This window comes from Podarcis raffonei, chromosome 4 (genome assembly GCF_027172205.1).
Source record: "Podarcis raffonei isolate rPodRaf1 chromosome 4, rPodRaf1.pri, whole genome shotgun sequence".
Classification (NCBI taxonomy): Eukaryota; Metazoa; Chordata; class Lepidosauria; order Squamata; family Lacertidae; genus Podarcis; species Podarcis raffonei.
The window spans coordinates 20452819-20480757 of record NC_070605.1 but is presented as its reverse complement, the minus strand read 5'-3'; the positions used below and the strand labels follow the sequence as shown (position 1 = coordinate 20480757).

At 44.1% G+C, this 27939-nt stretch overlaps 1 protein-coding gene across 3 annotated transcripts in view; it reads right to left on the bottom strand.

The window, feature by feature from the left end:
* CNTN5 (contactin 5) overlaps window positions 1–27939 on the bottom strand; it is a 667536-nt gene that overhangs the window by 161574 nt on the left and 478023 nt on the right. For all 3 annotated transcript variants that reach the window (XM_053385671.1, XM_053385670.1, XM_053385673.1), the window contains one exon: window positions 6180–6383. In XM_053385671.1, the coding sequence (XP_053241646.1) occupies window positions 6180–6383 (204 nt within the window). The remainder of the gene's footprint in view (window positions 1–6179; window positions 6384–27939) is intronic.

Below are 27939 nucleotides of genomic sequence, written 5' to 3'. Positions count from 1 at the left end.
GTCCTTCCAGTGAGCACTCAGGGCTGATTTCCTTAAAAATGGATAGGTTTGATCTTCTTGCAGTCCATGGGACTCTCAAGAGTCTCCTCCAGCACCATAATTCAAAAGCAGCAATTCTTTGGCGATCAGCCTTCTTTATGGTCCAACTCTCACTTCCATACATCACTACTGGGAAAACCATGGCTTTAACTATATGGATCTTTGTTGGCAAGGTGATGTCTCTGCTTTTAAAGATGCTGTCTAGGTTTGTCATTGCTAGCCAAGGACAAATAAGGTGTCCTTCCTCTGAACCTAGGTCCTGCGAGAATTCTTTTCTTTCAGAACATTCCATGACATCATGCACACTCAACCAATGTCACAGGCATATTTCCAATTGCACCTGTCTTACTCCTTTAGCCTCATTTGGCTCAGAGTCATCCTTCCTTCCCTCAACACTCTGGTCTCCTCCAGCCTAAGGTTACCAAATTTTTTCCCATGAATCTGGGGGCACTTTAATTAATTAATTAATTACTACACGTTTGGGACATTGATGCTGCAGCGATGGCGGTGGCAGAGGGGCAGCCACCGCCTTGACCTCGACTGCCACGTTTCCTCTTCCTCCCAGGCTTCTATCTCCTTTCTCCATGAGCCTGGGAAGCCCCTGAATTGTTGGTTCTTCGGTGGTGGTGGTGGTGAAGTGGTATGTGGTGGGTCAGGCATGGAAGGCGGAGAAGGAGGGCTGAGAGCAGTGACAGCAGCAAGGCTCAGGCAGCACGATGCCTCCCTTCCCATCGGAACAGCCCTAATCCCATTCTTACTTGCATGCAAGCAGGAGGGGGCGGGGATCCCTCAGTTGGGAAGGGAGGCTTCCCATTGCCTAACCGAGAGATCCCTGCCCCCTCCTGCTTGCACACAAGCTATGATAGGCAGCGTGAAGCCTCCCTTCACAGCTGAGGGATCCCTGCTCCGCTCCTGCTTGCACGCAAGTAGGAGTTGGGAGGCTGCTCCAATAGGTAGCATGAAGCCTCCCTTCACAGCTTAGTTGCTGGGGTCAGGGAAGGTGGAGGCAGCCCGGAAGCTGCGTCTTAGAGCCCCTGCACCACCATCATATGGGGTCTTCCGAGCAGCTCCTGAAGCCAGCCAGAGCCAACTGCTCTGGGCTGCTGAGACTGCCACTGCTGCATTTCCCGGGGACATTAGATGAAATCCAGAGACATTCCAGGGATGGAACTTGTCCGGGGACTTATTTGCAAATCCGGGGACTGTCCCCGGGAAATGGGGACGTCTGGTAACCCTACTCCAGCCATCATTTCCTTCTTTCTTTGTTTCTTCCACTCTTTGCTAAAACCCTCGCTGTTTCCCTCTACCTATGGCTTCCTGCCTTCTTCTTCTCCCCAGTCCTTTTTTGTCTTTACTTTGATGACAGTCTTTTCCTCTTGGAAGGAATCAATGATCAATGACCCAGTGATCAATAAATACAGCCACTATTCTACTTTATTTTGGTCTTTTCCTCAGTCAGCACCTCCCACCTTCTTCTACCTTCCGATCCCCATTCTAGGCTTCTGTGAGATCACAGAAGCATAGCCAATAGCTAATGAGGACTCTCAGACTGACAGGTAGCAACCGAATTACCAAGAGCAAATGCTAACATTGCAATTTGTAAAAGTTACAGTCTTAGGTGTTCTAATGGGGAATCTAAACCATATCTTTATGGTACACACACACACACACACACAAGTCCTGAACTGGGTATGATGGTATAGATTATTAATGCAACATGAAAACAGGACGGCTGGCAAGTTCATGGAATGATGTGATTACTCTAGGGACTGAAGCTAGCAACGCAAGCAAAACCCTTCACTGCTTATAACAAATCCAAGCAAATTATCACAGTGTTTCTGGCAGCCTGTCCAGTAAACAGGTTCTTTTCCATTTATCACACGAATTCTAGATACTTCTCAAACTACAGCACATGCATTGCCAAGAGAAATTCATATCAACAGAGAAGACTTTGTAGCCCTCATCAGCTTCTGGATGGATGGAACTTGCTTTTCTCACTTGCATGAACAGAAGGAATGGGACCCAAACAACCTGGGAAGAGGACGGAAAGCTTTGCTCTAGGCAAATTGGAGATCCCCCTTTGCCTACACTGATGAACTGCATAGGTGTGGGTCTCTGTGGGCAGGTCACAATATGCATTGAGCGTACCTGCTCCCTATATTATGGTGCTGGAGGAGACTCTTGAGAGTCCTATGTACTGCAAGAAGATCAAACGTATCCATTCTTAAGGAAAGCAGCCCTGAGTGCTCACTGGAAGGACAGATTGTGAAGCTGAGGCTCCAATACTTTGGCCACCTCATGAGAAGAGAAGACTCCCTGGAAAAGACCCTGATGTTGGGAAAGATGGAGGGCACAAGGAGAAGGGGACGACAGAGGACGAGATGGTTGGACAGTGTTCTCGAAGCTACAAACATGAGTCTGACCAAACTGCGGGAGGCAGTGAAAGACAGGAGTGCCTGGCGTGCTCTGGTCCATGGGGTCACGAAGAGTCGGACACGACTAAACGACTAAAGAACAACAACAACAACTCCCTATACCAATATTTGAAAAATGGAGCTAAGGATAGGAAATAAATTTGGTTCAGTTTGCATTTGAATGGAAATACACCTGCATTTTTCTGAATCAATCAGCAAAATTGTATGCAACTGTCCTTTGAAATGAACACTTCTCTGAATTTCAGTAGGTGATTCTCAGACCAAAACACATGCACATGCAAAAATGTGTATATTAGGGGAAAGAGTGTCTGAAAATGCTTATCTAAATGAAAAATGCATTGTACCGGGGAAAATTGCATGCAAAAATACGTATGTTAAGAGAAACATAGACTAAAAAATGTTGATGAACTTTCTTAAAAATTGCAAATTGGTGCTGAAATATGACAAGCTGAACTTGACTGGGAAAATGAGAAACTAAGAGAATCTGAAATTGACAGACCAACCTGTCCTATATCAGAGTGGTAGCCTGCCATTACTAAGAAGAGTCTCTCAAGAGTTCTTCCAGCCCTGTGATCTGAGAAGCTGTGAATCGAATTTCTCATACGTACTGCATTTCCTCTCAGGGCACAATTAGAGGAGATAGTTGAGACCTGTGACTGCATCCTTCATAAACTTGTGTTCGAAACAGTCATTTCCCCAAATTAAATAACCTCATTGGGGCGTTATAGGGCACATGAACATTTCCCCTAAGGAGGCAAATAATTACCGTATTTTTCGCTCTATAACACGCACCCGACCATAACACGCACGTAGTTTTTAGAGGAGGAAAATCCGTAGGCATGCCACCCGTAGGCATTCCCTCCATAACACGCACAGACATTTCCCCTTACTTTCTAGGAGGAAAAAAGTGAGTGTTATGGTGCAAAAAATACGGTACTTCTAGTGGGTGGTTTTCATGAGAGTTGGGGGCATGCAGGAGAGAAAGTTAAATCTATCCCTCCCCCAATACCCTGTTTAAGTTCCCACATACTCCTGGCTGCATATTGCTAACTAAAAATAGCAGGACGGGTTATCCCATCATTGAGCATCATCATCTCATCTTCTTTGGCCATAGACAATGGCTCTTCTATGTACAGTACAGAGCCTGTGGACCATTTCACACATCATGTGGCAACAAACCAGGATTTACTAACTAGTAGAACACTGAACAATTTCCTGCAACAAATTGTGCAATTGCGTGACACATGTTTCTTCAAGCACATTTTTCTGTCATTCACACATTTCCTGTTTAGGATATCTAAAAATGTAATGTGTGAATGAAAGAAACATGTGATTCATTGATTTTTATTCATTCAACTTGTATACCGCCCTATACCTGCAGATCTCAGGGTGGCTGCAACATAAAACCACAATATAAAAACCACATACAGTGGTACCTTGGGTTAAGTACTTAATTTGTTCTGGAGGTCCGTTCTTAACCTGAAACTGTTCTTAACCTGAAGCACCACTTTAGCTAATGGGGCCTCCTGCTGCCACCGCACCACCGGAGCATGATTTCTGTTCTCATCCTGAAGCAAAGTTCTTAACCTGAAGCACTATTTCTGGGTTAGCAGAGTCTGTAACCTGAAGCGTATGTAACCTGAAGCATATGTAACCCGAGGTACCACTGTAATACATAATAAGCATGTGCTCGGAGACACACACATTGTACAAGTGTGCATCTGGAAAAATGCAATGTGTGAAGATTCAACACCGGTGCATGAAGCTCATGTTTCCTATAGGCTGTAGGTCAACAAAACCTATCTTCCTTAAGAGAATGGAAAGCAATGCATTTGTGGGTATGACCAAACAGAAATGTGAGTTCTTTTGGAAATCGTGTTCAGTGTCTTAAAAAAGGAATGTGGGGCTTAGCCCAGATAATGTCAGATAACATTTGTTGACTGCTGAACTACCATGACGGGTAAATTTTAGGAGGATGCCAAAGCAAAACAAACTGCTATGGCTTGAAGTACAAGAAGAATGTACTTCTTATGCAGGATTCACGCTGTGCAAACATGGAAACTTTCCAGCCATGCAGTAATGAACAAAGATCAACTTAATTCCAGGCTAAGCTCTGAATGAATATATACTGTAACAAATCAAATGATCTTTCTTAAAGCCTAGACTTTGTAATGTTCTCACAGTGCTCAAATATTTATAAGCCTGAGCAAGTACCTTGCTGTGTTTGCATGTTTTATGGCTTTGTTTAATGCTTACTCCTATGAGCTTATGTGTTTGGGTGTGTGTGGGGGGGGAGAGAGGGAAAGAGAGAGAGAGAGGACTGAATAAATGGGTTTCTGAAAGAGCAGCAGTCACTGAAAGTAATCTTATATCCTAAATACGTTTTCTTAAAATCAAGAAAATGGGAATGGTGCCAACAATCATGCATGCACAGTAACATATTTAATTTAAAATGAATGTCTATTGTGCACACATATGAAGCTTTCTTTGACCACGTCAGAGTGTTTGAACATCTAGCCCAGCGATACCGTATTTTTTCCGTGTATAACATGCCCCCGTGTATAACACGACCCCTATTTTTGGGGACTCCAAATAAAGAAATCCCCCACATGTACTATCCGTGTATAAGATGTCCCCTGAATTTTAAACTTGAAAAAATAGGGGGGAATATAGTCTTATACACGGAAAAATACGGTATATTATTTTATTTATTTACTGTATACATAGACCCGCCCAAAGGTCCTGGAGTGGAAATACAAAAGAATTGAAACAATAATAGTTTCAACTCTAAGGAGCAACACCTCTCCCACGTTAGACTATGGAATATGCATCGCAGCAGAGTGGCGAAGTAAATATGGCATGAAAGAAACTTAAGGTTTATCACTCCTGGCTTTATTACTCACATCTGAGTACATCACATGTGGCACAACATGTCAGCATGCCCAGCAGGGTGCGTGCATGACATCAGCAAGACACCACAGGGCGTGCTGACATTTCATGACCCCGGCGCCCTCTACTGCGGGGGCAAGGCAGCATGTTTGTGCATGTGTGTGTGTGTGTAAGGGGCTCTGTGATGGCCTGGGAATCTGATTCAGAAGCTGAATCTGAGGAGTCCCAGCCTGCACAGGAGTCCCTGCCTCCAGGGCTGGCTGAGCTGGGGCAGGGCCTTGAATCTGAAGGACCCTCACCTGTGCCGGATCCTCAGGAGCAGACACCAGATGCATCCACTCTGGCTCCGGAGGTGATTGAGGACCCATTGCCTGAGCCTCTCCCAGCCCTGCCAGGGGAAGGTGAAGCTGCCCCTGGGTCCAGTAACCCTCCAGCCTCTCCTGAGCTGCAGAGGCTCAGGGCAGAGAGGCGGAGGGAACTGGGTTCTCTCAGGAGGAGTGCTCGCCTTAAGGCCAGGAGAGGCGGGTCACCTGTGGGCCGGGACCGCCCCTGGCCTCAGAGGAGATAAAGGCCAGTCAGCCCAGTCCCAGGTTGCGGGAGCAACGTCGTTGGAAACCTGCTTCTGCCAGCACCCAGACCTGTTCTTCTGGAGTTCCCGACCACGCCCGGCTTCTTGCTTCGGACCCCGCTTCGCCCTTTGTGGACTGTCTCCAGACCCTTGACCCAGGACCGGACTCTGAACACGCCTCACAGTAACCTCCCCCTGGGACCAACACAGGCTCAATACATTTCGACTTTGAGACCAAGGCAGCTTACCGTCAGTTCGAAGTGTTAGCGGTGTGGGTGGGCTAAGCACTCTCGCATTGGTCACCGTGTTCTTCACCAGGCAGATATAGCTGCCTACATCCGAGGGCTGTACTTTGGAAATGTAGAGATTGCCCGTTTCCTGGGAGATAAAGCGCCGGCTGTCTTCTGCCACAAAGGAGGGGAATTCATTAAATACCCAGCTGTAGATGATCTCTGGAAAATACAGTAAGAAAAATTGCAGCAGGCATTATAATTATTGCCCAACTAAAATGGAAACAGATGGGACGCGAGTGGCGCTGTGGTCTAAACCACAGAGCCTAGGGCTTGCCAATCAGAAGGTTGGCGGTTCGAATCCCCGCAGCGGGGTGAGTTCCCGTTGTTCAGTCCCAACTCCTGCCAACCTAGCAGTTCGAAAGCACATCAAAGTACTGGCTCTGGTGGGAAGGAAAATGGTGTTTCCGTGTGCTGCTCTGGTTCACCAGAAGCGGCTTAGTCATGCTGGCCACATGACCCAGAAGCTGTCTGTGGACAAACGCCGGCTCCCTCGGCCTATAGAGCAAGATGAGCACCGCAGAGTTGTCCGCGACTGGACCTAATGGTCAGGGGTACCTTTACCTTTTTTAAAATGGAAACAAAAGTGGCTCAAAGCCACTGTGCTTTAAAAAGAAGTAAATCTCAATTTTCTATTAAAACAGTGTCAGAGAAACTTCCTGATTACCTTTCGACAGAGATTGTTCAAATCAAGAGAGTAACAGGCAAGCCTGGTGGATCTGATTAACTGGAATAAGGCAGGGCAGAGATGTGACTCAGAGCAAGTTACACATATTAATCATTTTTTTCCTGTTATGATTGCAAACAAACAGACAAAAGAAAAAAATTGATTGGAGCGATTCACAAATAAGTCTTCAAAAGGTAACATACAAAGTGATACCGTGTTATATCATCATTGGCTGAACATGGGCCAGGCACTTTCCTCCCAGGGTTGTGAGGATAAAATGGAAATGGAGAGAATTACATGTGCTCCTTTAAGCTCTTGGAAGGAACGGTGGGACAAAAATGTAATAAATATATTTAAAAAGTGATGGTAGTCTTCGCTGCTTTATTCTGTTTAATATTCTGTTGGGAGCTGCCCAGAGTGGCTGGGGAAACCCAGCCAGATGGGTGGGGTATATATTATTATTATTATTATTATTATTATTATTATTATTATTATTCCCACACTAGAAAATAGGTTGAGAAAAAGGAGGCAGCTACAGCACCAGAGCCCTCCTCCTGCCAGAAGACATAACTGCATCTCAGTTATTATATTAAGGATTCTCTTCTCCCACTATCTTGTCTTCTCCTCCCATTTCCCCACTGACTGACTCTTCTACGCTACTGAACTTTTGACACCCAGCATTAGCTCTGAGGCAGCCTCTCTCTGCAGCCAGTTCTCCGTCAGCTTTGTCAGGGCTGCCTCTAAATGCAGAAATGTCAAGGTTAGCTCCGTAATAGAAAGTCATTGCCGCTGCTCCAAGACACACAATGCTTTGGCGCTACAGTGAGTTCAGGCCTTTCAGCTACTAATTGTCTGAGCTATTGTTTTCAGCCGTAGCGGCACAACGAAGGCAGTAATCACAATTTAGCCTGATGGTACATTTATTTCTAATGTGCTTTTTAAAAGAAATTACCCCTTGTCGACTGATAGTTAGAAAGTAGGGGGGGATTTTAGGTCTATAATGTTGGAAGCATCTCCCCAACATTTCCAACAATCCATTAGTTCCTTAGACTATTCAACTGCCTTTTATAATTGTAAGGATCGTGACTGGGGAACGGTTATAGCTCAGTGATAGGGTCATCTACCTTGCATGCAGAAGGTCCCAGGTATTATTATTATTATTATTATTATTATTATTATTATTATTATTACTACCCCACCCATCTGGCTGGGTTTCCCAGTCACTCTGGGCGACTTCCATCAAAATACAGTCATTGTTGTTGTTGTTTAGTCGTTTAGTCGTGTCCGACTCTTCGTAACCCCATGGACCAGAGCACGCCAGGCACCTCTGTCCTCCACTACCTCCCGCAGCTTGGTCAAACTCATGCTGGTAACCTTGAAAACACTATCCAACCATCTCGTCCTCTGTCGCCCCCTTCTCCTTGTGCCCTCCATCTTTCCCAGCATCAGTGTCTTCTCCAGGGAATCTTCTCTTCTCATGAGGTGGCCAAAGTACTGGAGCCTCAGCTTCACAATCTGTCCTTCCAGTGAGCACTCAGGGCTGATTTCATTAAGAATGGATGCGTTTGATCTTCTTGCAGTCCATGGGACTCTCAAGAGTCTTCTCCAGCACCATAATTCAAAAGCATCAATTCTTCGGCGATCAGCCTTCTTTATGGTCCAGCTCTCACTTCCATACAGTCATACCTCGGGATAAATACATTTCAGGATATGTATTTTCGGGTTGTGCTCCATGGCAACCCGGAAGTAACGGAGCGCGTTATTTCCAGGTTTCGCTGCTCGCGTATGTGCAGATGGTCAAAATGACGTCACGAGCATGCGTGGAAGCGGCAAAACGTAACCCACGCATGCACAGACACACAGTCATGTCTTACATTCTGTTCAGGATGCGAACAGGGCTCTGGAACGGATCCCGTTCGCATCCTGAGGTACCACTGTATTAATACAATAATTAATCAAATATTAAAAACTTCCCTAAACAGGGCTGCCTTCAGATGTCTTCTAAAAGTCAGATGGTTGTTTAATTCCTTGACATCTGGTGGGAGGGCATTCCACACGGCGGGTGCCACTACTGAGAAGGCCCTCTGCCTGGTCCCCTGTAACTTCGCTTCTCGCAGCGAGGGAACCGCCAGAAGGCTCTCGGCGCTGGACCTTGGTGTCTGGGCAGAATGATGGTGGTGGAGACACTCCTTCAGGTATACTGGGCCGAGGCCATTTACAGCTTTAAAGGTCAGCACCAACACTTTGAATTGTGCCTGGAAATGTACTGGGTTCAATCCTAGAAGTTCCAGGTAGGACTGGGAGAGACACCTGCTGGGAGAGCTGCTGCCACTCAGTGTAGACCAGACATGACCAAAGTCTGTTTCGGGGGTCTAGTCCGGTCTGCCGGTCGGTTTAATCCAGCCCCTGTGGCAGTTTATTGCCCTAAACTGAACCCTAAAAAACCCCTCAACAACTTAACTTCATTCCCAAAGAAAGCTCAACAATTTTGGGGTAAAATCATTAAAAAGCTGAACAACTTAACAACTTCAATCCTAAAAAAGGTTAACAACTTTGCTTGGCCCTTTTGTTGGCCCTCACGGCCCTTCACTTCATCAAATCTGGCCCTCTTTGAAAAAAGTTTGGACACCACTGACATTGTAGACAATACTGAGCTACATGAACCAATGGTCTGACTCTGTATAAGGCAGCTTTTTTCTGTATAAGGCAGTGCCAGGGATGGTGGAGGAGCAGTTGCCCCAATAGGTCTCTCAGACCATAGATGGTTCTGTGAGGAGTTTATCATATGTGGTCTCTGGTCTCTCTTGCTTCCGTCTTCCCTCAGGCATGCAGACCCTTAGCAAATTTCACGTAAGGTGACAAAGGTCACAATCCTAACCCTGGAAATAATGCGTCTGGAAGGAAACAGGACCCAGAAATCATCCACCTCCAGTGACATTTGCTGCTGGTGGTGTTGTGCAGTAGCTCTTGTGGATAAGGTAGCAAAGGCAACACACACAATGCCAATTTTTTCTGCTGCCAATAGGCAGAAAGCGCTGAGATGGGGCATTGTGGGGGCCTGGGAACAGTTGAGCAGGCCGAGGATCTGCTGGATCCTAAGTTCTTCCCAGAAAATGTACCTATCTAGGCTTTTCCATGCTGCACTCTGTGGTGCAGCAAGGTCCAGTTAGGATGTAAGACAAGGAGGTTCACTAGGATGTAAGACAAGGCAAGGTGGGACAAGGAGAGATGAGGTTCAGGTGGGATACCGGGCAAGGCTATGCCACTCTGAGGGGACAAAAAGCTTTGAAGTTGCTTCAGCAAGAAGCAAGGTGGAACTGAGTCCTTATGAAGCAGTAACAGCAGGAATAGTCTTATTGTTAGCCCCACCTGTGCCTCAAGATGCTGCCCTGCTTAAAGGTCCCCTTCTCTGTTACAGTAACTTCCTCCTGTAATGGGAAGAGGGGGCTCAGACCTTCCACAGTGGAGACCTTTGAGTCAGAGGATGGTAGTGCCATATCCTCAGGTGTGGAGATAGCACTTCTGGGGCTGGCCTTGCATGCCCTTCCCTTTCTCCTTCAGAGTCCTCTGACCCACATCCCCCGAATCAGACTCCAGGGCCGTGACATGACACACTACTGCAGCACAGCAAAAAAATAAATAAATGTGCATTTAACCAGCCCCTGCCAAGCAATGACAAACCTAGACAGCATCTTAAAAAGCAGAGACATCACCTTGCCAACAAAGGTCCATATAGTTAAAGCTATGGTTTTCCCAGTAGTGATGGATGAAAGTGAGAGCGGGACCATAAAGAAGGCTGGTTGCTGAAGAATTGATGCTTTTGAATTATGGTGCTGGAGGAGACTCTTGAGAGTCCCATGGACTGCAAGAAGACCAAAACCTATCCATTCTGAAGGAAATCAGCCCTGAGTGCTCACTAGAAGGACAGATCCTGAAGCTGAGGCTCCAATACTTTGGCCACCTCATGAGGAGAGAAGACTTCCTGGAAAAGACCCTGATGTTGAGAAAGATTGAGGGCACAAGGAGAAAGGGACGACAGAGGACGAGATGGTTGGACAGTGTTCTTGAAGCTACCAGCATGAGTTTGACCAAACTGCGGGAGGCAGTGGAAGACAGGAGTGCCTGGCGTGCTCTGGTCCATGGGGTCACGAAGAGTCGGACATGACTAAACAACAACAAAAGCCTCCCTTTCTGTCCTGGAAGATTTTGGGTGTGGTTATGGATGCCCTCCTCTTTTTCCAACTGACTTTTTCCAACCAAAGTTAGGATTGCTCTGGAGTAAATTAAATTAGAAACAATGCTACGGCTTATAATAATTGCATTTCTATGTCTTGATTTGCGCCCACAATGCTAAGTGATATTTTTAAGTGTTTATACAGCAACAGAGGGACATTTTCAGAGGAAACAATTTTTAATTAAAGGCACCTGTTCCTCATTCACATGGAAAGAAGGAAGTCTGAGATAATTGGTATGGGTTGGAGGCAGTTCACTTTATTTGAAATGTAGCCATCACTCGGTTTCGCCTGTGACTGATGTAAAATCAAAGGTATTTAATCAGCAACCTGACAGCCTGGCCTTTTAATAATTCATCCATTAATTAGAGTGATGACTAAAGAATAGAGGCGGTGTGAACCACTTCAGCAGTTCTACTGAAAAAACACTCTGTTTGGTGATAACTGCCAGGGTTGTGCCCCTTATCCCAAAGAACTCTGGGAGCTATTTTGCTAAGGGTGCTTAGAGCTCTTTTGAGACATCTATTCCCCTCATGGAGCTACAATTCCCAGAGTTCCCTGTGGCAGGGGATGGATAGTTGTGAATCGTAGCTCTGTGAGAGCAGGGACCTCTTCACAACTCTCAGTACCCTTCAGAAACTGCATCTCCCAGAATTCTTTGGGGGGAAGCCATGATGGTTTAAAGTGGTATTGTAGTGCTTTAAATGCACGGCGTGAATGTGGACTTACACTAAACACATGCACACACACATTTCTTGATTTCCTCTCAGAACAACAATAGAAGGATCCTTTCTTTAATGTGTGGAATAGTCTAGTTAATAGTGCCTCGCTAATCCTGGGAAATCAGGGTTCCAAAATGCATATGGCCTATTCAGGGCCGGCCCAGGATATTTTGATGCTTGTGGCAAAACAAAAAATGGCACCCCTCCCCTCATCAGCCATCTGCTGCTACTGCATGTGGTGAATGGAGGTGGTTCAGAGAATCTCTGGCAGAAGAGGAGGAGCCAGTAGACCATAAGCTTGAAGCAGCAAGAGACACACTTTTAGGGATGTGGATCTGCCACCAGTGGCAGGTCTCTAATTTCAGCAGTGCCCTGTGTGATGCCAAAATTTGGCGCACCCTGCCTCTCGTACTCTGTTCCAAATCATTGGTGCAGCATCCCTTGCGGCACCATTGAGGCTCTGTGTCCATTGCAAACGAACCAATCATGCTCCCCTAAATCTACCTCTGCTGCCTCCTCCCTCAGATGTCCCCACTTTGTCACCTGAGGCAACCATTCCTCATGGGCCCTGGGCCTATTCAAACATAAAACAGGATCGCAATACCTCAAGGACAGCCTCTTTCCATACGAACCTACCTGGACCCTGAGATCATCTTCTGAGGCCCTCCTTTGTGTGCCTCCTCCTTGAGAGGTTTGAAAGGTGGTAACACAGCCTTCTCTGCAGTGGCTCCCTGTCTGTAGAATGCTCTCTCCAGGGAAGTTCGCCTGGCGCCTTCATTATGCACCTTTAGGCGCCAGGCAGAAACGTTCCTTTTTAACCAGGCCTTTACTTGATCCAATTTACATCCTATGCCCTTTCAAAATGTTTTTTTGGGGGGGGGGGCTATTGCGTCGTTATTGATTTTTAATTAGGTATTTTGTGGTTTTATAGCTTGATTTTGTGAACCTCCCTGAGACCCCCGAGTACAGGGCCGTATAACAACAACAACAACAACAACAACAACAACTTTTTACTTTTTACTTGTGCTCTATGCTGAGCTAATTCAAACCTTGGCTTAGCATGCTGTCTTAACTCAGGTCCATGGTTGAGCTACAGCCAACGACAAAACTTGGCTACAGGCAAATATGGCGAGTTGTTTTCCTTTTATCTGGGATATATACATGCACTCAGATTTATGTACACACAATCTCATGGGTTACATTTTATTCTAATAGCCATATACTTTAGTTTTTTACCCGACACCCGTATCAGCTAGACAAGAGATCGTGCAGACACTTCCCTGGAAATTGCCATGTAAAGTTGTCAGAAAACAAACTTTTAGGCACAATTTATCAAAGCGTTTACCACAGTATGCTCAGAATATAGATAAAAAAGAAAAATCGTGAATGGTGAAGGTAGCCGTAAATTGGCATTCTCATGGGATGCTGTGATGGAGCTATTGTCTGCCAGTAAACCCTGCTATTTACAAAGTTTGGGTGTTGAAGTGATTAAGTCACCATGGTGACAGCAGGGCTGGCATTTCGTTTTATGAATAGCTCGTCTTGTTTACCGAGATCTCTTCAGGGTTTCGGTATCTACTTTCCGAAGGTCATTTAGAAAGCCTTAGAATAAGTGCTTCACCTATTTCCATATATGATTATGCTTTATTTTGTTCATTTCTTGGGTGTCCGGTGGAACTTCTGAGCCAGCAAAAAACAAAGTGGGATGAAAAGATCAAATTTTCTTCAGGGAAGAGGATCACTTCCCTTCCCCCCCCCCTTTTGTGAACTTCCATGAACTGATTCCAGGAGATCCATTTCTTCCCTTGCTCACTCAGCTGCCACAATTTGATCTTGCTCTTTTCCTAGAGAAATACTGCATGGTTCTCATGGATTTCATCTGAAATGAGATGGCTACAGCAGTCTTGATTATAGTGTATAAAAGGCACATCACACAAAATTGCCATTCTGGAGACACTGCCGGACTGAAAAGCAACAATACGTGATAGAGTTGCATCCAGTCTGAGTCATTCTTAATTCATTCATTCATTAATATATGACTTACATGCCCAAATGGCTTCAGCTTAGGGCACTGTCATACTGAGAGTCGACCCACTGGCATGATTAACTTCAATCCATTAACTTCAGTGGGTCTACTCCAAGTAGGTAAAACGGTAAAGGACCGCAGATGGTTAAGTCCAGTCAAAGGTGACTATGGGGTTGCAGTGCTCATCTCGCTTTTCAGGCCCAGGGAGCCAGTGTTTGTCCACAGACAGCTTTCCATGTCATGTCGCCAGCATGACTGAACTGCTTCTGGTGCAACGGGACACCGTGACGGAAACCAGAGCATACAGAAATGCCATTTACCTTCCCACCAGAGCGGTACCTATTTATCTATTTGCACTGGTGTGCTTTTGAGCTGCTAGGTTAGCAGAAGCTGGGACAGAGCAAACGGATCTCACCCTGTCATGTGGATTTGAACTGCCAACCTTCCAGTCAGCAAGCCCAAAAGGTTCAGTGGTTTAGATCACAGCGCCACCCACTCCACTACTCAGAGTAAAACTTGGGAAGCAATTCTCGACACAAGAATCTGGTGTCGAGACCCAAACTATGGTTACTGCAGATTTAGCTGGCCTAAGCCTTGCAGAGATAAAACAAGTCCTTATGTTGCAGGAGTTTATGTATAGGTTGGGGGGGTTGCCCCTCCAGCAGATATCATGCACATGCAGCCCACTACCAAAATCGGCACAATCACTTTTGTGACTTTTGTGATTTGTCCCCACAAAACACTTCATCACAGTTTCTTTCTATCTATTCAGAGGGCCTCTACTTCACAGTACCAAATGTAAGAATTTACTGATAAATGTATCTATGTACTGGCTCACTGGGAAAACTTCAGAAATTCATATAGACATGTGAGCTCAGCTACTCAGCAGCCCCTCTGCCTGAGTGATAATTCCTGGCATCCTGATACCTGAGTGCCAGACAGGTAGCCATTCCAGAAATAACAAACCCAGATGAAGACAAAAGGGTGTGGTTAACTTGGCTGGGAAACAGGGAAATGTAAATATCTCTTTTGTTACACATGATGGGTGTTTGGTGGAGGGCAAAGAGAACCATGGAGCAGGGTCCAGGATGCTCAGATTACTGCCACCAGACCTCCCCTTTCATGATGCAACCATGATGTATTAGTGATGTAGTTCAAGGGGATGTAACATGGGGATTAGCAGCTAACAAAAGTTTGGGTGCTCTTTTGTTTGGGGCTTCCATCTTGTTCCACCTTGTGGCAGGTGGGAGTCCTGTCGCGACAGTCTTCAATAAAGACCAAGCCTACTGGCTGCTGTTTTGCTCTGGTATTCCTGGCTGGTGTCCTTGTTTTTTGTCCAAGGAAGCCCTCAGATTTCGCCACTAACACTTAAAATAGTGTCTGAGTTTCACCACCTTATGCCGGGTTGCCAGGCTGTATGACCAAGTTGAACAGGCTTAGGATATAGCCTCTTCCCCACCCCTGCCATACCATGTCCTCACCTTCTCTGTTCTTAGCAGTTGTGTGCGGTCAGTTGGCTAGGGGGACTAAGCCAGTTCCCTAAATGTTCCCATGGCACCTCCTTCCCAAAGCTCAGGAAACTTTTGCCCTACTTAGGGAGGGAGGCGTGAGGCTCCAATAAGTCCAAGAGCCCTCCTACCACCTTCCCAAAGCCCACCCAACTTTGGGAAGGCGGCAGAACGGCTCCAGCATCCTGTCACAGGCATGGTGCCTCCCTTCCAAATCCCAGGAAGTTGGACGTCACATTTGTGACATCGGCCCCGCCCCCAATCGCTCTTGCAAGCTGGAGCCTCTGGCCCTAACTGTGCCAGTGTATCTCTGACTGAGCAAAGGATGTGGGAGTTAAGCCAGCATAGTCCGGCTGCAGTAGGAACCTCCCAGCTCAGCCAGCGATCCGTTGGATTCTAACCTGCTCGTCCCAGTAGATTGCTCCCTTAATTGGATTCAGCCCCCAGCTGTTAAGTAATCTATATCTGCAACTCTGAAAGCCTCAGAGAGCTCCTGAAGGCCTTTTTAGTCATAAAAACACATCCTCCAACATTTGTATTCTTTGCATTGAAGGCGCACATTCATCAATGCAATCTCGAAACTGCATGCCTTAACATGGAATTAATTTGCACTTGTTGCATGGAGTTGACAGAAACGTTCACACAAGCCATAGAGGAAGTCCTTTTTCCTGTGCCCCATTTCCCCCAAATACACCCCCTCTATAAATTGTGCATTTCCTTCTACAGTTTCGACTCATCATCAATGCTCATTAATGCACCATGCAAATCTTTAATGAAAGCAATTTATATATTGCATTGAAATGCACCACGTAGGAAGAGACAATGTTGTCTATTTATCACCTCAGAATGGAATTGCTTCCTTTTCTGCTCTGGGGGGTTCTGTAGGTACCTGCCCAAATAGACTGGGTATTTATCTTTGTTCAGGTTTAATTACTGTGATAAATCTTTAGACCTTTCCTTCTCTCTAACTACTTGGTGCACAGGGAGTTACTGAAGATAAGGTAACAAGGTGGACACACAACAAGAATGGATCCTGCACTGGCAAACTGAATAGCTCAGTGTGTGTGTGACAGAAAGGCTTTTCCTCCCTAATTTTCGAAGTCCTCAGAAGACAGTAAACAAAATGATTCATGAGTCAAGGAGGGGCATGTTTCTGCCAAAAGGAAAAGCAGGATAAAGGGCACAGAGCTAAGCATTAGCAGCCTTGTGGGTTTAGTTAAAACAAAAAGGTGGGGTATAAATGTTTTAATAATACCATCTCCATGTCCTGGTGCAACCTTTTAAGTACACTAACATTTTAAGGACATTGGACACTGGTGCATGTCCAGAGGGGGGAGAGCAGGATGAAGAGAGGTTTTGGACTCAATTTAGCAAAAAATTAGCACTGTGCACAACAAAAAACATATACTCCCCTCCAAAATTGTGCCACTAGTACAAATTAGTACCTCATCCCCAGTGCTGGATTTACGTATAAGCTAAACAAGCTTTAGCTTAGGTCCCCACTCTCTTGGGGGCCTCAAAAAAAATGTAAAGGAAAAAACACACACCTGGATGTATATTTCCAAAATATAAGATAAAAAACAAATAATATAAAACCTACATATAGCAATGGTGTTTTGTGTTGTTTAGGCTCCTATGATGTAAGTAATGGGACCCGCCTGCCAGCCTGCTCCCTAAAATATCACTGGTTTGCTCATTTCTTTATACAGTGGTACCATAAATTACCATAGAGCATATATTCAACACACAAAAAAGCAGCGATTTGTTGTTGACAAAGGACAGTTGGACGCATAAAGGGCCCCATTACCTTCAGTAGCTTAGCTCATCAAACCTAAATCCGGCCCTGCTCATCCCTGAGAGATCTGAAAGGCTTTCTAACACAATGTGGAGCAGGCTCCAGTTAATGAGATGAACTTTCAGTGGTTCGAAAGTTCGACCCCTTCTTTAATCTCTTGACATAGGACAATACCGCGGACTTATTTGCAGGCTAGCTTGTAAGGATGGCTGTGATGATGGGACATGTTGAGAGGCTGGGGCAAATGCTGTAGAAGCATTTGATGCGGCTGTTGACGCTGTGGCGTGACATCCCGCAGTGGCTTTGCAGTGACAGCAATGCGACATCTCGCAACTGCAGTGATGGGCTGGGGTGCAGCCATGCTGCACTTTTTCATGGCATTCACAACCCAAACAAAGGAGGGGTATTAAAGCAAAGCTGTCCAATCTGAAAAGCACATTTGCCCGCAAAGACTCTGCCTGTGTATGTGTAAAGGTAAAGGTAAAGGGACCCCTGACCATTAGGTCCAGTCATGACTGACTCTGGGATTGCGGCGCTCATCTTGCTTTACTGGCCGAGGGAGCCAGCGTTTGTCCGCAGACAGCTTCTGGGTCATGTGGCCAGCATGACTAAGCCACTTCTGGTGAACCAGAGCAGCACACGGAAACGCCATTTACCTTCCCACCGCTGTGGTACCTATTTATCTTCTTGCACTTTGATGTGCTTTCGAACTGCTAGGTTGGCAGGAGCTGGGACTGAGCAACGGGAGCTCACCCCGTTGCAGGAATTCAAACCGCTGACCTTCTGACCGGCAAGTCCTAGGCTCTGGGGTTTAACCCACAGCGCCACCCGCGTCCCTCTGTGTATGTGTGAAGAATCCCAGATGCCTTGCAAAGAGGTTAAAGGAAACCTAACCAATGAACCGGAGGGAGCTGAACTCCAAACTTCTAATGTGATGGTAACTTGTGTGTATACGGGAGAGAGATTCAATTAAAGTACATTGGAATCTGGGTGGGAAGTCTAGCCAATTTATCAAAACTTAGTTGACTGCCTAATGATGCCAATACTTCTGTTTAGCCATGTGTTAGGCTAATCAATCAATATCAATATAACTCCGGACTTCCGGAGGCGGCGCGAAACAGCAATGGCGGTCCTCTTCAGTTGTTGAAGAGGGGCTCCGCGGAAAAGGGTCGTGCGCTGCGGCACAGCGACGACCCGTTTAGGAAAACCACGGGTAGAGTGAGCCCGTGGCCGTGGGATTCGGCGGGCACCAGGAGCGACCTCGGATACGCAGAAGGGACCCCGTAAGGGGCTCCGGAACGTGGAGGGGGTAGCGGTGCTGTGAATCCATCGCTCTTTCCGCGGAAGCGAAGCCGCGCGGCTGCTGCTGATGAGCGCTGACCTTTCTTCTTTGAACATTTGATTGGAAACAACAAACTCGTGAGTAAGAAATTTGAGGCTTTATTTGGACATCAAATTGGTGAATTTCGGCTGAAAGCGGGAGACGCTAAAAAGGAAGTCAGTCTTCCGTCCTTGTTTAAAGTACTGAGCAAAGTTTTTTTAAAGCGGAAGCGTTGAAAGGAGTTTAAAAGAAGTTGGAACTTACCCTGCAAGTTTGGATTTGATTGTGAGACTGTGCTATACCTCTCTATATTTTGTGGATTATAAAGTTATAAGCCCCAGCTCACGGGCTGCCTGGATACAAAGTAACATCAGACTGTGGCAACTGTGTATAGAGACATAAAGTTACATTGGGCTACTTTGCAGTTACAAAAAAGGAACTGTTGTTCACACCTTCGCAAAGAACCTTTATCATCTGCAGTTTAAAGTGAATTTAGAGGGTTTCCCCCCCTTATTTTGGATTTTACCATATTTGGGAATTAAATGGTGGAAACTTTTGGGGAGCTCCCCCTGCTGGATTGTGGAAATATAAACCTCTGAGAACTGCTGGTTGTTTTGGAAATCTTTTTGCCTGGATGATTGCTTTTCCCATGGGATTTACAATTTGACCTTGAAACCTAGACAGTTGTGGAATGAGTGTGGCAGGAAAAACAAGGGCTGCCAAGAAAGCAAAACAAACTGAACTATTGCAATCAACTTTGTCTGTGCAGCCACGTAGATCATCTGTTCCAATTGTGACAGGTCTGCAAGAAGGACAATTTAAACAGCCAGTTTTGGAGGATATGGCTGCAGGAGGATTAGACCCTATTTCTAAAGAAATATTGGATCAACTGGCAGCATTAAATAAGAAAGCTGATGAACAAGCGGCTAAATTTGACCAGGTTACAGCAACGATTAATAAGTTGACAGACCAAGTTGCTCAAAACACACAGGCGATAGGAAATTTTGAAAAGACTATATCAGAGAACCGAAAATTAGCTGAGGACGCAAACACGAAAGCAGACCAAAACAAAAAAAGGATTGAGGAATTAAGAGGGGAAGTAAGACCACTGAGTAGACAGGTCACTGAACAACAGGCCTATCTGTCTATGGCGGAGCTGAAAAACCGGGAAAGTAATCTTAGGATTAGAAATATTCCAGAACTAGAAAAGGAAGATTTGGCTGGCTTTTTGACTGCAGAAATATCCAAGTTCTGGGGTTTGGCAGAAGAGAAAGACTTCAAAATCGTCACCGCTTTTAGATTGGGAAGAGTGGCCAAGAAAGATAAACCAAGGGATTGCTTGATCATATTGAGATACAAGCAAGAAAAAGACAACATACTTGGCCTACATTTTAAAAACCCATTGGTGATACAGGGAAAGACAGCAGAAATCTTCAGAGACATACCAAAACAATTGTTGGACTTAAGAACTACATACAAGGATCTGGCAAGATTATTAAGAAACAACACAATCCCTTACAGGTGGGAATTCCCCCAAGGATTATCTTTTAATTTGAAAGGGAAGAAGGTGAGAATCAGAACAGCAGAAGAGCAAGAAAAATTCCTAAACGATCACGGGGAGGACCTTCGAAAAGGGACAGCAGGTACCTGGCCACCCCCCACGCCTGGTACAAAAGATCCACCTCCAGACATAGACGAGAAGGGAGACAACCCCATCGGCTAACAAGCTGATCCAGGATGTCTCTGCAGCTTTTTAGTTGGAATATCCATGGGGCAAATTCCCCTGAAAAAAGGAAAAGGATTTTTCACATTTTGAGGAAAGAACAACTAGACGTCATTTGTCTCCAGGAAACCCATGTGACTAGGCTCCACAGAAGAGTGCTAATAAACAAGCGACTAGGCCAAGAATTTATTTCATCAGCTAAAGAAAAGAAAAGGGGAGTCGTGATATATGCAAAGGAGAGCCTAGCACCAAAATTTGTGTTCAAAGATGAACAAGGAAGAATTTTGGCGATCGAAATACAATCACAAGGAGAAAAATTTTTGATAATTGGAATTTATGCACCAAATGAGGGGAAATCTGAATTTTATGGGAAGCTGCATGAGACAATGCTGGACCATATGGACTATAATAACATCATTCTGATGGGAGATATGAATGGGGTTGTCTCCACACACATGGATAAGTCACAAAATCAAAATGTGACTAAAGATGGCAGACTACCAAAGACTTTTTTTGAACTCACAGACAATATGGACTTGATTGATATCTGGAGGACAAAGAACCCCCTAGGTAGAGAGGGAACATTCTTTTCTGAGGCCCACCTATCCTGGACAAGAATCGACCAAATCTGGATATCTAGAGGACTGGCACCCAAGACCAAAAAAGTAGAGATCTGCCCTAAAACTTGCTCCGACCATAACCCCTTGAAAATGGACTTGAGACTCACACCAGCTGGATCCTTCAGATGGAGAATGAATGATGCATTGTTTAGAGACCAGGAGATAGTGAAGAAGGCCCAAAAGACGATGAAAGACTACTTTGAACTAAATTTGAACACTTCGGTGGAAAAAAAAACAATCTGGGACGCAAGCAAAGCTGTTATGAGAGGGTTTCTGATACAGCAGAATTCTATTAAGAAAAAACTCTGGAACGGTAAAAAGGACAAGATCTTGGAAAGGATAAAAGACGGAGAGAAAAAGTTGAGACTAAATCCAAAATCAAAAGAAGTTTTGAGAGAAATAAAATTCCATCAAGCACAATATGCAAAACTGATAAATCAAGAAGTTGAATGGAAAATCAAACAGATGAAACAAAGATCATTTGAATCGGCAAATAAATGTGGGAAGCTGCTATCATGGCAGCTGAAAAAGAGACAAAAACTGAACTTTGTTACCAATCTAGAGGTTGAAGGAGAATGTATTCAGAAACCAGAGGAAATTAGAAAGTGTTTCCAGAGATATTTTAAAAAATTGTTTTCCCAAGGACCCCAAGTGGAGACTGAAATAAATAAATTTTTAAAAAGCTATGGCCTACAAAAACTAACACAAGACAAACAAACTGACCTGAATTATAAAATAACCCAACAGGAAATCGAAAATGCCATTCAGAACATGCAACTAGGCAAATCCCCGGGCCCAGATGGACTTACCTCCAAATACTATAAGATATTGAAGGAATACCTGACTCAGCCATTGATGGAGGTATGTAATCAAATTATGGAAGGGAAGGGGGCACCAGAATCGTGGAAAGAGGCATTCATCACTTTGATACCAAAATTGGAATCTGAAAAGACTCAACTTAAGAACTACCGTCCCATCTCACTCCTAAACGTGGATTACAAGATTTTTGCTGACATTTTGGCAAATAGATTGAAAAAAGTCTTAAATGGAGTTATTCATAAAGACCAAGCAGGCTTTCTCCCTGGCAGGCATTTGTCAGATAATACTAGGAACATTGTTGACGTTCTGGAACTTCTACAGACAAATTTGAATACAAAAGCAGTTTTGATATTTATAGACGCGGAGAAGGCCTTTGACAATATATCTTGGAAATTTATGAAGAAGAATTTGGAAGGGATGGGAGTGGGAAGGGCGTTCCAAAATGGCATAGATGCAATATATTCAGAACAAAAGGCTAAATTGATAGTAAACAATGTGGTGACAGAAGAGTTTAAAATTGAAAAAGGAACACGACAGGGGTGCCCCCTATCACCCTTGCTATTTATTTCTGTCCTTGAGGTTTTGCTAAATTTGATCAGGAAGGATCAGCAGGTGGAAGGAATACAGGTCGGAGGAAAACAATATAAACTGAAGGCCTTTGCAGATGACTTGGTTTTGACATTACAGGAGCCGGTGTCCAGCACAAAAAGAGTATTGGAATTAATTTCTGAGTTTGGTCGGGTGGCGGGATTCAAGTTAAACAAACAAAAAACTAAGGTTTTGGCAAAAAACTTGACACCTTTAGAAATAGATGGGTTTCAGAAGGAAACAGAACTAAACGTTGTTAATAAAGTGAAATACCTGGGGGTCAACTTGACTGGGAAAAATTTGAATCTGTTTAAAGATAATTATGAAAAATGTTGGTCTGAAATTAAAAAGGATCTAGAAATCTGGTCAAGATTGAAACTTTCCTTGTTGGGAAGAATTGTAGCAGTAAAGATGAATGTATTGCCAAAAATGCTGTTTCTGTTCCAGACCCTACAGATCGTGGACAGAGTGGAATGTTTTGGAAAGTGGCAGAGGGACATTATGAAGTTTGTCTGGCAGGGCAAAAAGCCCCGAATAAAATTTAAAATATTAACAGATGCAAAGGAAAGAGGGGGTTTTGCCCTGCCGGACTTAAGGTTGTATTATGAAGCTGCATCCCTCTGCTGGCTGAAAGATTGGTTTTTGCTAGAAAACACTGATGTCCTAGATCTGGAAGGGTTCAACAATGCTTTTGGGTGGCATGCATATTTGTGGTACGACAAGGTAAAGTCTCATAAGTTGTTTAAAAACCATATTGTAAGGAAATCTCTGTTTTCTGTCTGGACTAAATACAAGGACTTATTTGAAAACAAGACTCCGAGGTGGTTATCACCGATGGAGGCTAAAGCCACAAAAATACTTAATATGGGGGGTGGCTGGGCAAAATACTGTGAAATAATAGAAAGAGTGGGTGACACTTGGAGGTTGCAGAGCTTTGAAAAATTGAAAGGGAAGGTGCGAGACTGGTTTCACTATGCCCAAATTTTAGAGATCTTTAAAAAAGATAAAAAAATTGGTTTCCAGGTGGAAAAATCAAAATTAGAACTAGAATTACTTGAACCTAAGACGAAAGTGCTTTCAAGAATGTACAACTTGCTGCTTAAATGGAATACTCAAGATGAGACAGTCAAATCAGCCATGATAAAATGGGCACAAGATATTGGATACAACATTATGTTTGAGGACTGGGAAAGGTTATGGACCACCGGTATGAAATTTACGGCATGTAGTGCCTTAAAGGAAAATATTATGAAAATGATGTACAGGTGGTACATGACCCCAGTCAAACTTGCAAAGATATACCATTTGTCTGATAATAAATGTTGGAAATGTAAGGAGGCTGAAGGAACTTTTTACCACCTCTGGTGGACATGCCCGAGGGTGAAGGCCTTCTGGGAAATGATTTATAACGAGTTGAAAAAGGTATTTAAGTATACCTTTCAGAAGAAACCAGAGGCCTTCCTCTTGGGCATTGTGGGCCAGAGGATACCTAAGAAAGACAGAACCTTCTTTCTATATGCAATGACTGCAGCAAGAATTCTCATAGCTAAATACTGGAAGGCACAGGAGCTACCCACACTGGAAGAATGGCACACACAACTGATGGACTATATGCAACTAGCCGAAATGACTGGCAGAATCCGAGACCTGGGAGAAGAGGCTGCGGAAGAGGATTGGAAAAAATTTAAGGACTATTTACAAAAACATTATAAGATATATGAATGTTAAAAATTTGCTAAGGTTTGAGGTAAATATGCTTCAGTATTGAAATTCGGAGTTGATAGAAACAAAGTTAATGATTGAGAAAAGTTTTAATTTCAGAGTGAATAATTAGATGAAAATACAAAAACACAGGAAACAAGGTATTAATTTGCTGTTTATATTTATTATAAAGAACGCAGGGATGGAGGAGATGGGGAAGTCCAGTGGATGATGAAAAAAAAAAAAAAGACTTTGAAAAATGAATTTTTTCTTGTTTAATTTCTTTTTCTTTTTGTAAAACCGCTTTTGTTGTGTTATTGATGATGGATTTAGATTCTGGAAAAAAGCAATAAAAAAATTTATAAAAAAAAAAAAAAACAATATCAATATAACTCCTACTCAGTTGTCATCCATACACTACCTGGTGACACAAATGCTGCAGCCCTCACCTGATCTTACATATATATATATATATATATATATATATATATATATATATATATATATATATATAAAACACAGCTGAGTCCCTGTTATCTCGTACATCATGTGGAGCTGCTGGAAGCCCAGCAAACTGCTCCCATCCATCTTCCCCTTGTCAAATAATTGTTATTTAGAGATCATGCATAGCCATCTGTTGTCTTATTTCGAGCCCAGGGCTCTGTCCCATGATTACAATATCTCTTCAACCCCTTAGCAATAGCAGCCAATGTGACATTTGATGTTCACATCATAGGGAAATGCATCAAAGAAAGAGGCAACCACATACATGATAAATATTGCACAGTCGTCCACATAGCATGTTGATCTGCAATTGGCGGGGAGAAAGTCAATTCAGATTTAAAGGCAAACCTCTCCAATTCTCACTTTCTGGGAGAATACGTGAACCAAAACACAACGTCCTTCACTGGAGGTTTTTAAGTAGAGGCTGAGACCAGAGTGGGGACTTAGGCTGGATCCTAAGCCCTTCAGTCTCCATCATATGCCAAGACAACCCAGCACAGAACACTATTTAAAAGGCTTGTTTCCCCTCTGCCAGGCTTAAGCACAGCTGCCCTCCTGCTTAACAGGGTTTGGATCTGGTGTAACTTTAGGCCACTTTAACTTGCACCAGGGTGCTTTGAATCACCTTCATCTGTGTTAGATCCCTCCTTAATGCACAAAGCCTATGCAATCATACATTTGTTGTTGAAGGTGCCACAGTACCCTTCGTTGTCTTTGCTTAGCATTGTTGACTCTGTCTAGCAGTGGATCTTCCAACTCTTGGGCAGAGGGTCTTTTTCACCACCTGATCCCGTTTAACTAGAGATAACAGGGAGGCAGGGGCAAATGAAGTAGGATATCCGATAATCACCAAGGTCCATGGAACAGAGAGGCTTCTCACTGGTTCCTCAATGAGAAGACATATCACCAAAATGCACACTGAGTATATTCTGGCATATCCTGTTAATTTTCATGGGATGACAGTGAGATTCCAAAGGTACCAAGGGAACAGGCAGGTTCATAATCTTCTCATCCTCTCTCCCTTCTCTCTCCCTCCCTCCTGCACCACCTGATTCCAATCTGAAATCAGTGCACGTTCATGTCCATCTAAAAGAAAATGTGCTTTTAGGGCCACCAGTCATAGGGAAGTGTCTTTTATTTGTGCTTTACCAACCAAATCTCCTCTCTGGCCACATTCCTACTGCACATTGAAAGCACTATGATACCACTTGAAACAGCCATGACTTCTTCCAAAGAAGGGTGCTGAGATTTGTTAGGAGTGCCCTGTTCCCCTCTGTAAGCACAGGTGCCACAGTTCCTTGCAAAGAGGGATTGATTGTTAAATCACTCTGGGAATGCATTGCACGGGGTGCATGGTAGTCAAATAGCCTTCTAGCTAAGGTTATCCACCATGTATGCTGTGAACTGTGGCCTCTGTCTCAGAGCTAATGCTAGATGCACTCCAGGAGCATTGGGAAGGAATGGAATAAAAGTTCAGCAGTTTAGCTGCTTGACATGCAGAGATGCTTCATGCTGCAGCATATGGGAGCTGTGCCAACATGCAAAGATATCCACTCAATAGCGAACTGCTCAGAAATTATTACTTTCAACAAGACCAGAGTGCAGCAGCTAGAAATCAGCAAGCAAATGATCACGACCGAGAGCACAATTAATTATCATATTTTTTAAAAAATGATATTTATTAAGATTTTTCCATTTTAATACATCAAAAAATCAAATAAAAAAAACGAAACAAAAAAATTTAAAAACACATAAAATTCAAAGTCCTTATTTTCAATGACATATTTCCCTGACTTCCCCATACCTCCCCCTCTTGTATTCCAGTTCAGATTGTTGGTTCAACAAGTTCTTATCATATTTCATTCATTTTAGAAAAACCCATTTTAACTTATAAACATCAATATTTAAACAACAGTTCAACAAGTTCTTGTCCCTAATTTTTAACCTTTTTATGTTTTATGTGGAGTTTGGGAATCCAAAGGGTGCATAATTATAATTTGTTTTGCTTTTATTTTGTTTTGTTATTTGTATGAGAATTGAGGAAATCGTGGAAGGGAATTTAGGTCGACTTTAGAAAAAGGCTTTAAGAATAAGCACGGATGTATAATTATTGATGTTTATAAGGCAAAATTGGTTTTTAAAAATGAACTAAATATAAAATATAAAACACAATTAATTATCATATTGTCAAGGATAGCTCACTCTGGCCAAAGGGGATGCTTGCGACACCTAGAAGCTCTTTTGAGCCCCCCCATGAGAATGAATCTCACTCATTAAAGAGGCGGGGTGTATGTTAACACATTTCCTGTGGGTGCTTAGATGCTGGCCTAAATTTGCGTAATCCTCCCGTCTTTAATCCGAACGTTCACAGCCATGAAACTCTGCACCTGATCCCCTTCAATTATGCTGTCATCGCAGATTCATTTTCCCCAGAGTTAAACCACTTTAAATCATTTATAGTTAGGAGTTTAACAATCTCCATCTTATTAGGCCTGCGTCGGTTACGAAGGCACTGTCAGGGAAGAGGAACGGGCTGACATTAATAACAGACCCTCCAAGTGTCCCTATTTTCCAGGGATGGTCTCGAATTTACAGAAGCTGTCCCGGTTTCTGATTTGATCCTGGTATGTCCCGCTTTTCCTTAGGATGTCCCTATTTTCATCAGAGAAATGTTGGGAGGGTATGTGACTGGTTATGTGTCTCATACACAGTTCACAGAGGATCTTTTCCTTCGCCTCTGGGATATAAGAATAATTTTAGCTGAGAGGGGGCTCCTGGTGGGAGGAACCCTTTGTGGGAAGCAGCAAGGGGAGAAGGCTCAGAGCCCTTGAGGTAGTGGTTAGAGTGGTTAGAGGGAGCTGAAGAAGTAACACGGCTTAGTGAACTTGGCTAAAGAAGTCCAGAATCAGAAATTGAAGCAGGTGAGTAGGAGGAGAGAGGTCAAGAGGCAGAGATGGGTCAGGCTGGTGAAGTAATGGGTCTTTCTGCTTCCTGCTGCAACAAGCTCCTCTCTCCGGTTATCTCCCAGAACCAGAAGAGGCATGAAAAGGGCAGAGGAGAGATTGGCCGGCACAGTCTCTGATTGCTTGGGGAAACCCTGGGGAGGAGTGGACTTGGGCTGTGAGGTGGCAGGGACCTTCCATCTCAGCAACTGCTTTATGGAGCAAGACTTTCATGAGGGATAAGTTGCTGTACTCATTAGGAAGACCTGACACCCCACCAAGTCTCTGCAGATCACGGTTTTGCTAATCAAGTGTTAACTCCAACTGGCACAGTGTGATTTACTGTCGGCTTGCTGACATAATGTAAGAAGACAAGGACATAAACATGCAAATAAACTGAAACATCAGTTAGCATAAGCATTTCTTCTGCAGGTGGCAACATGGAAGAAAACAGATATTGCTGGAGAAGAGCCAGTTCATTTGAGAGGTAGGTACTAATGGTATCAACTAATTCCCCATCCCTGGCTAAGAATGAACACCAGTGCGTGAT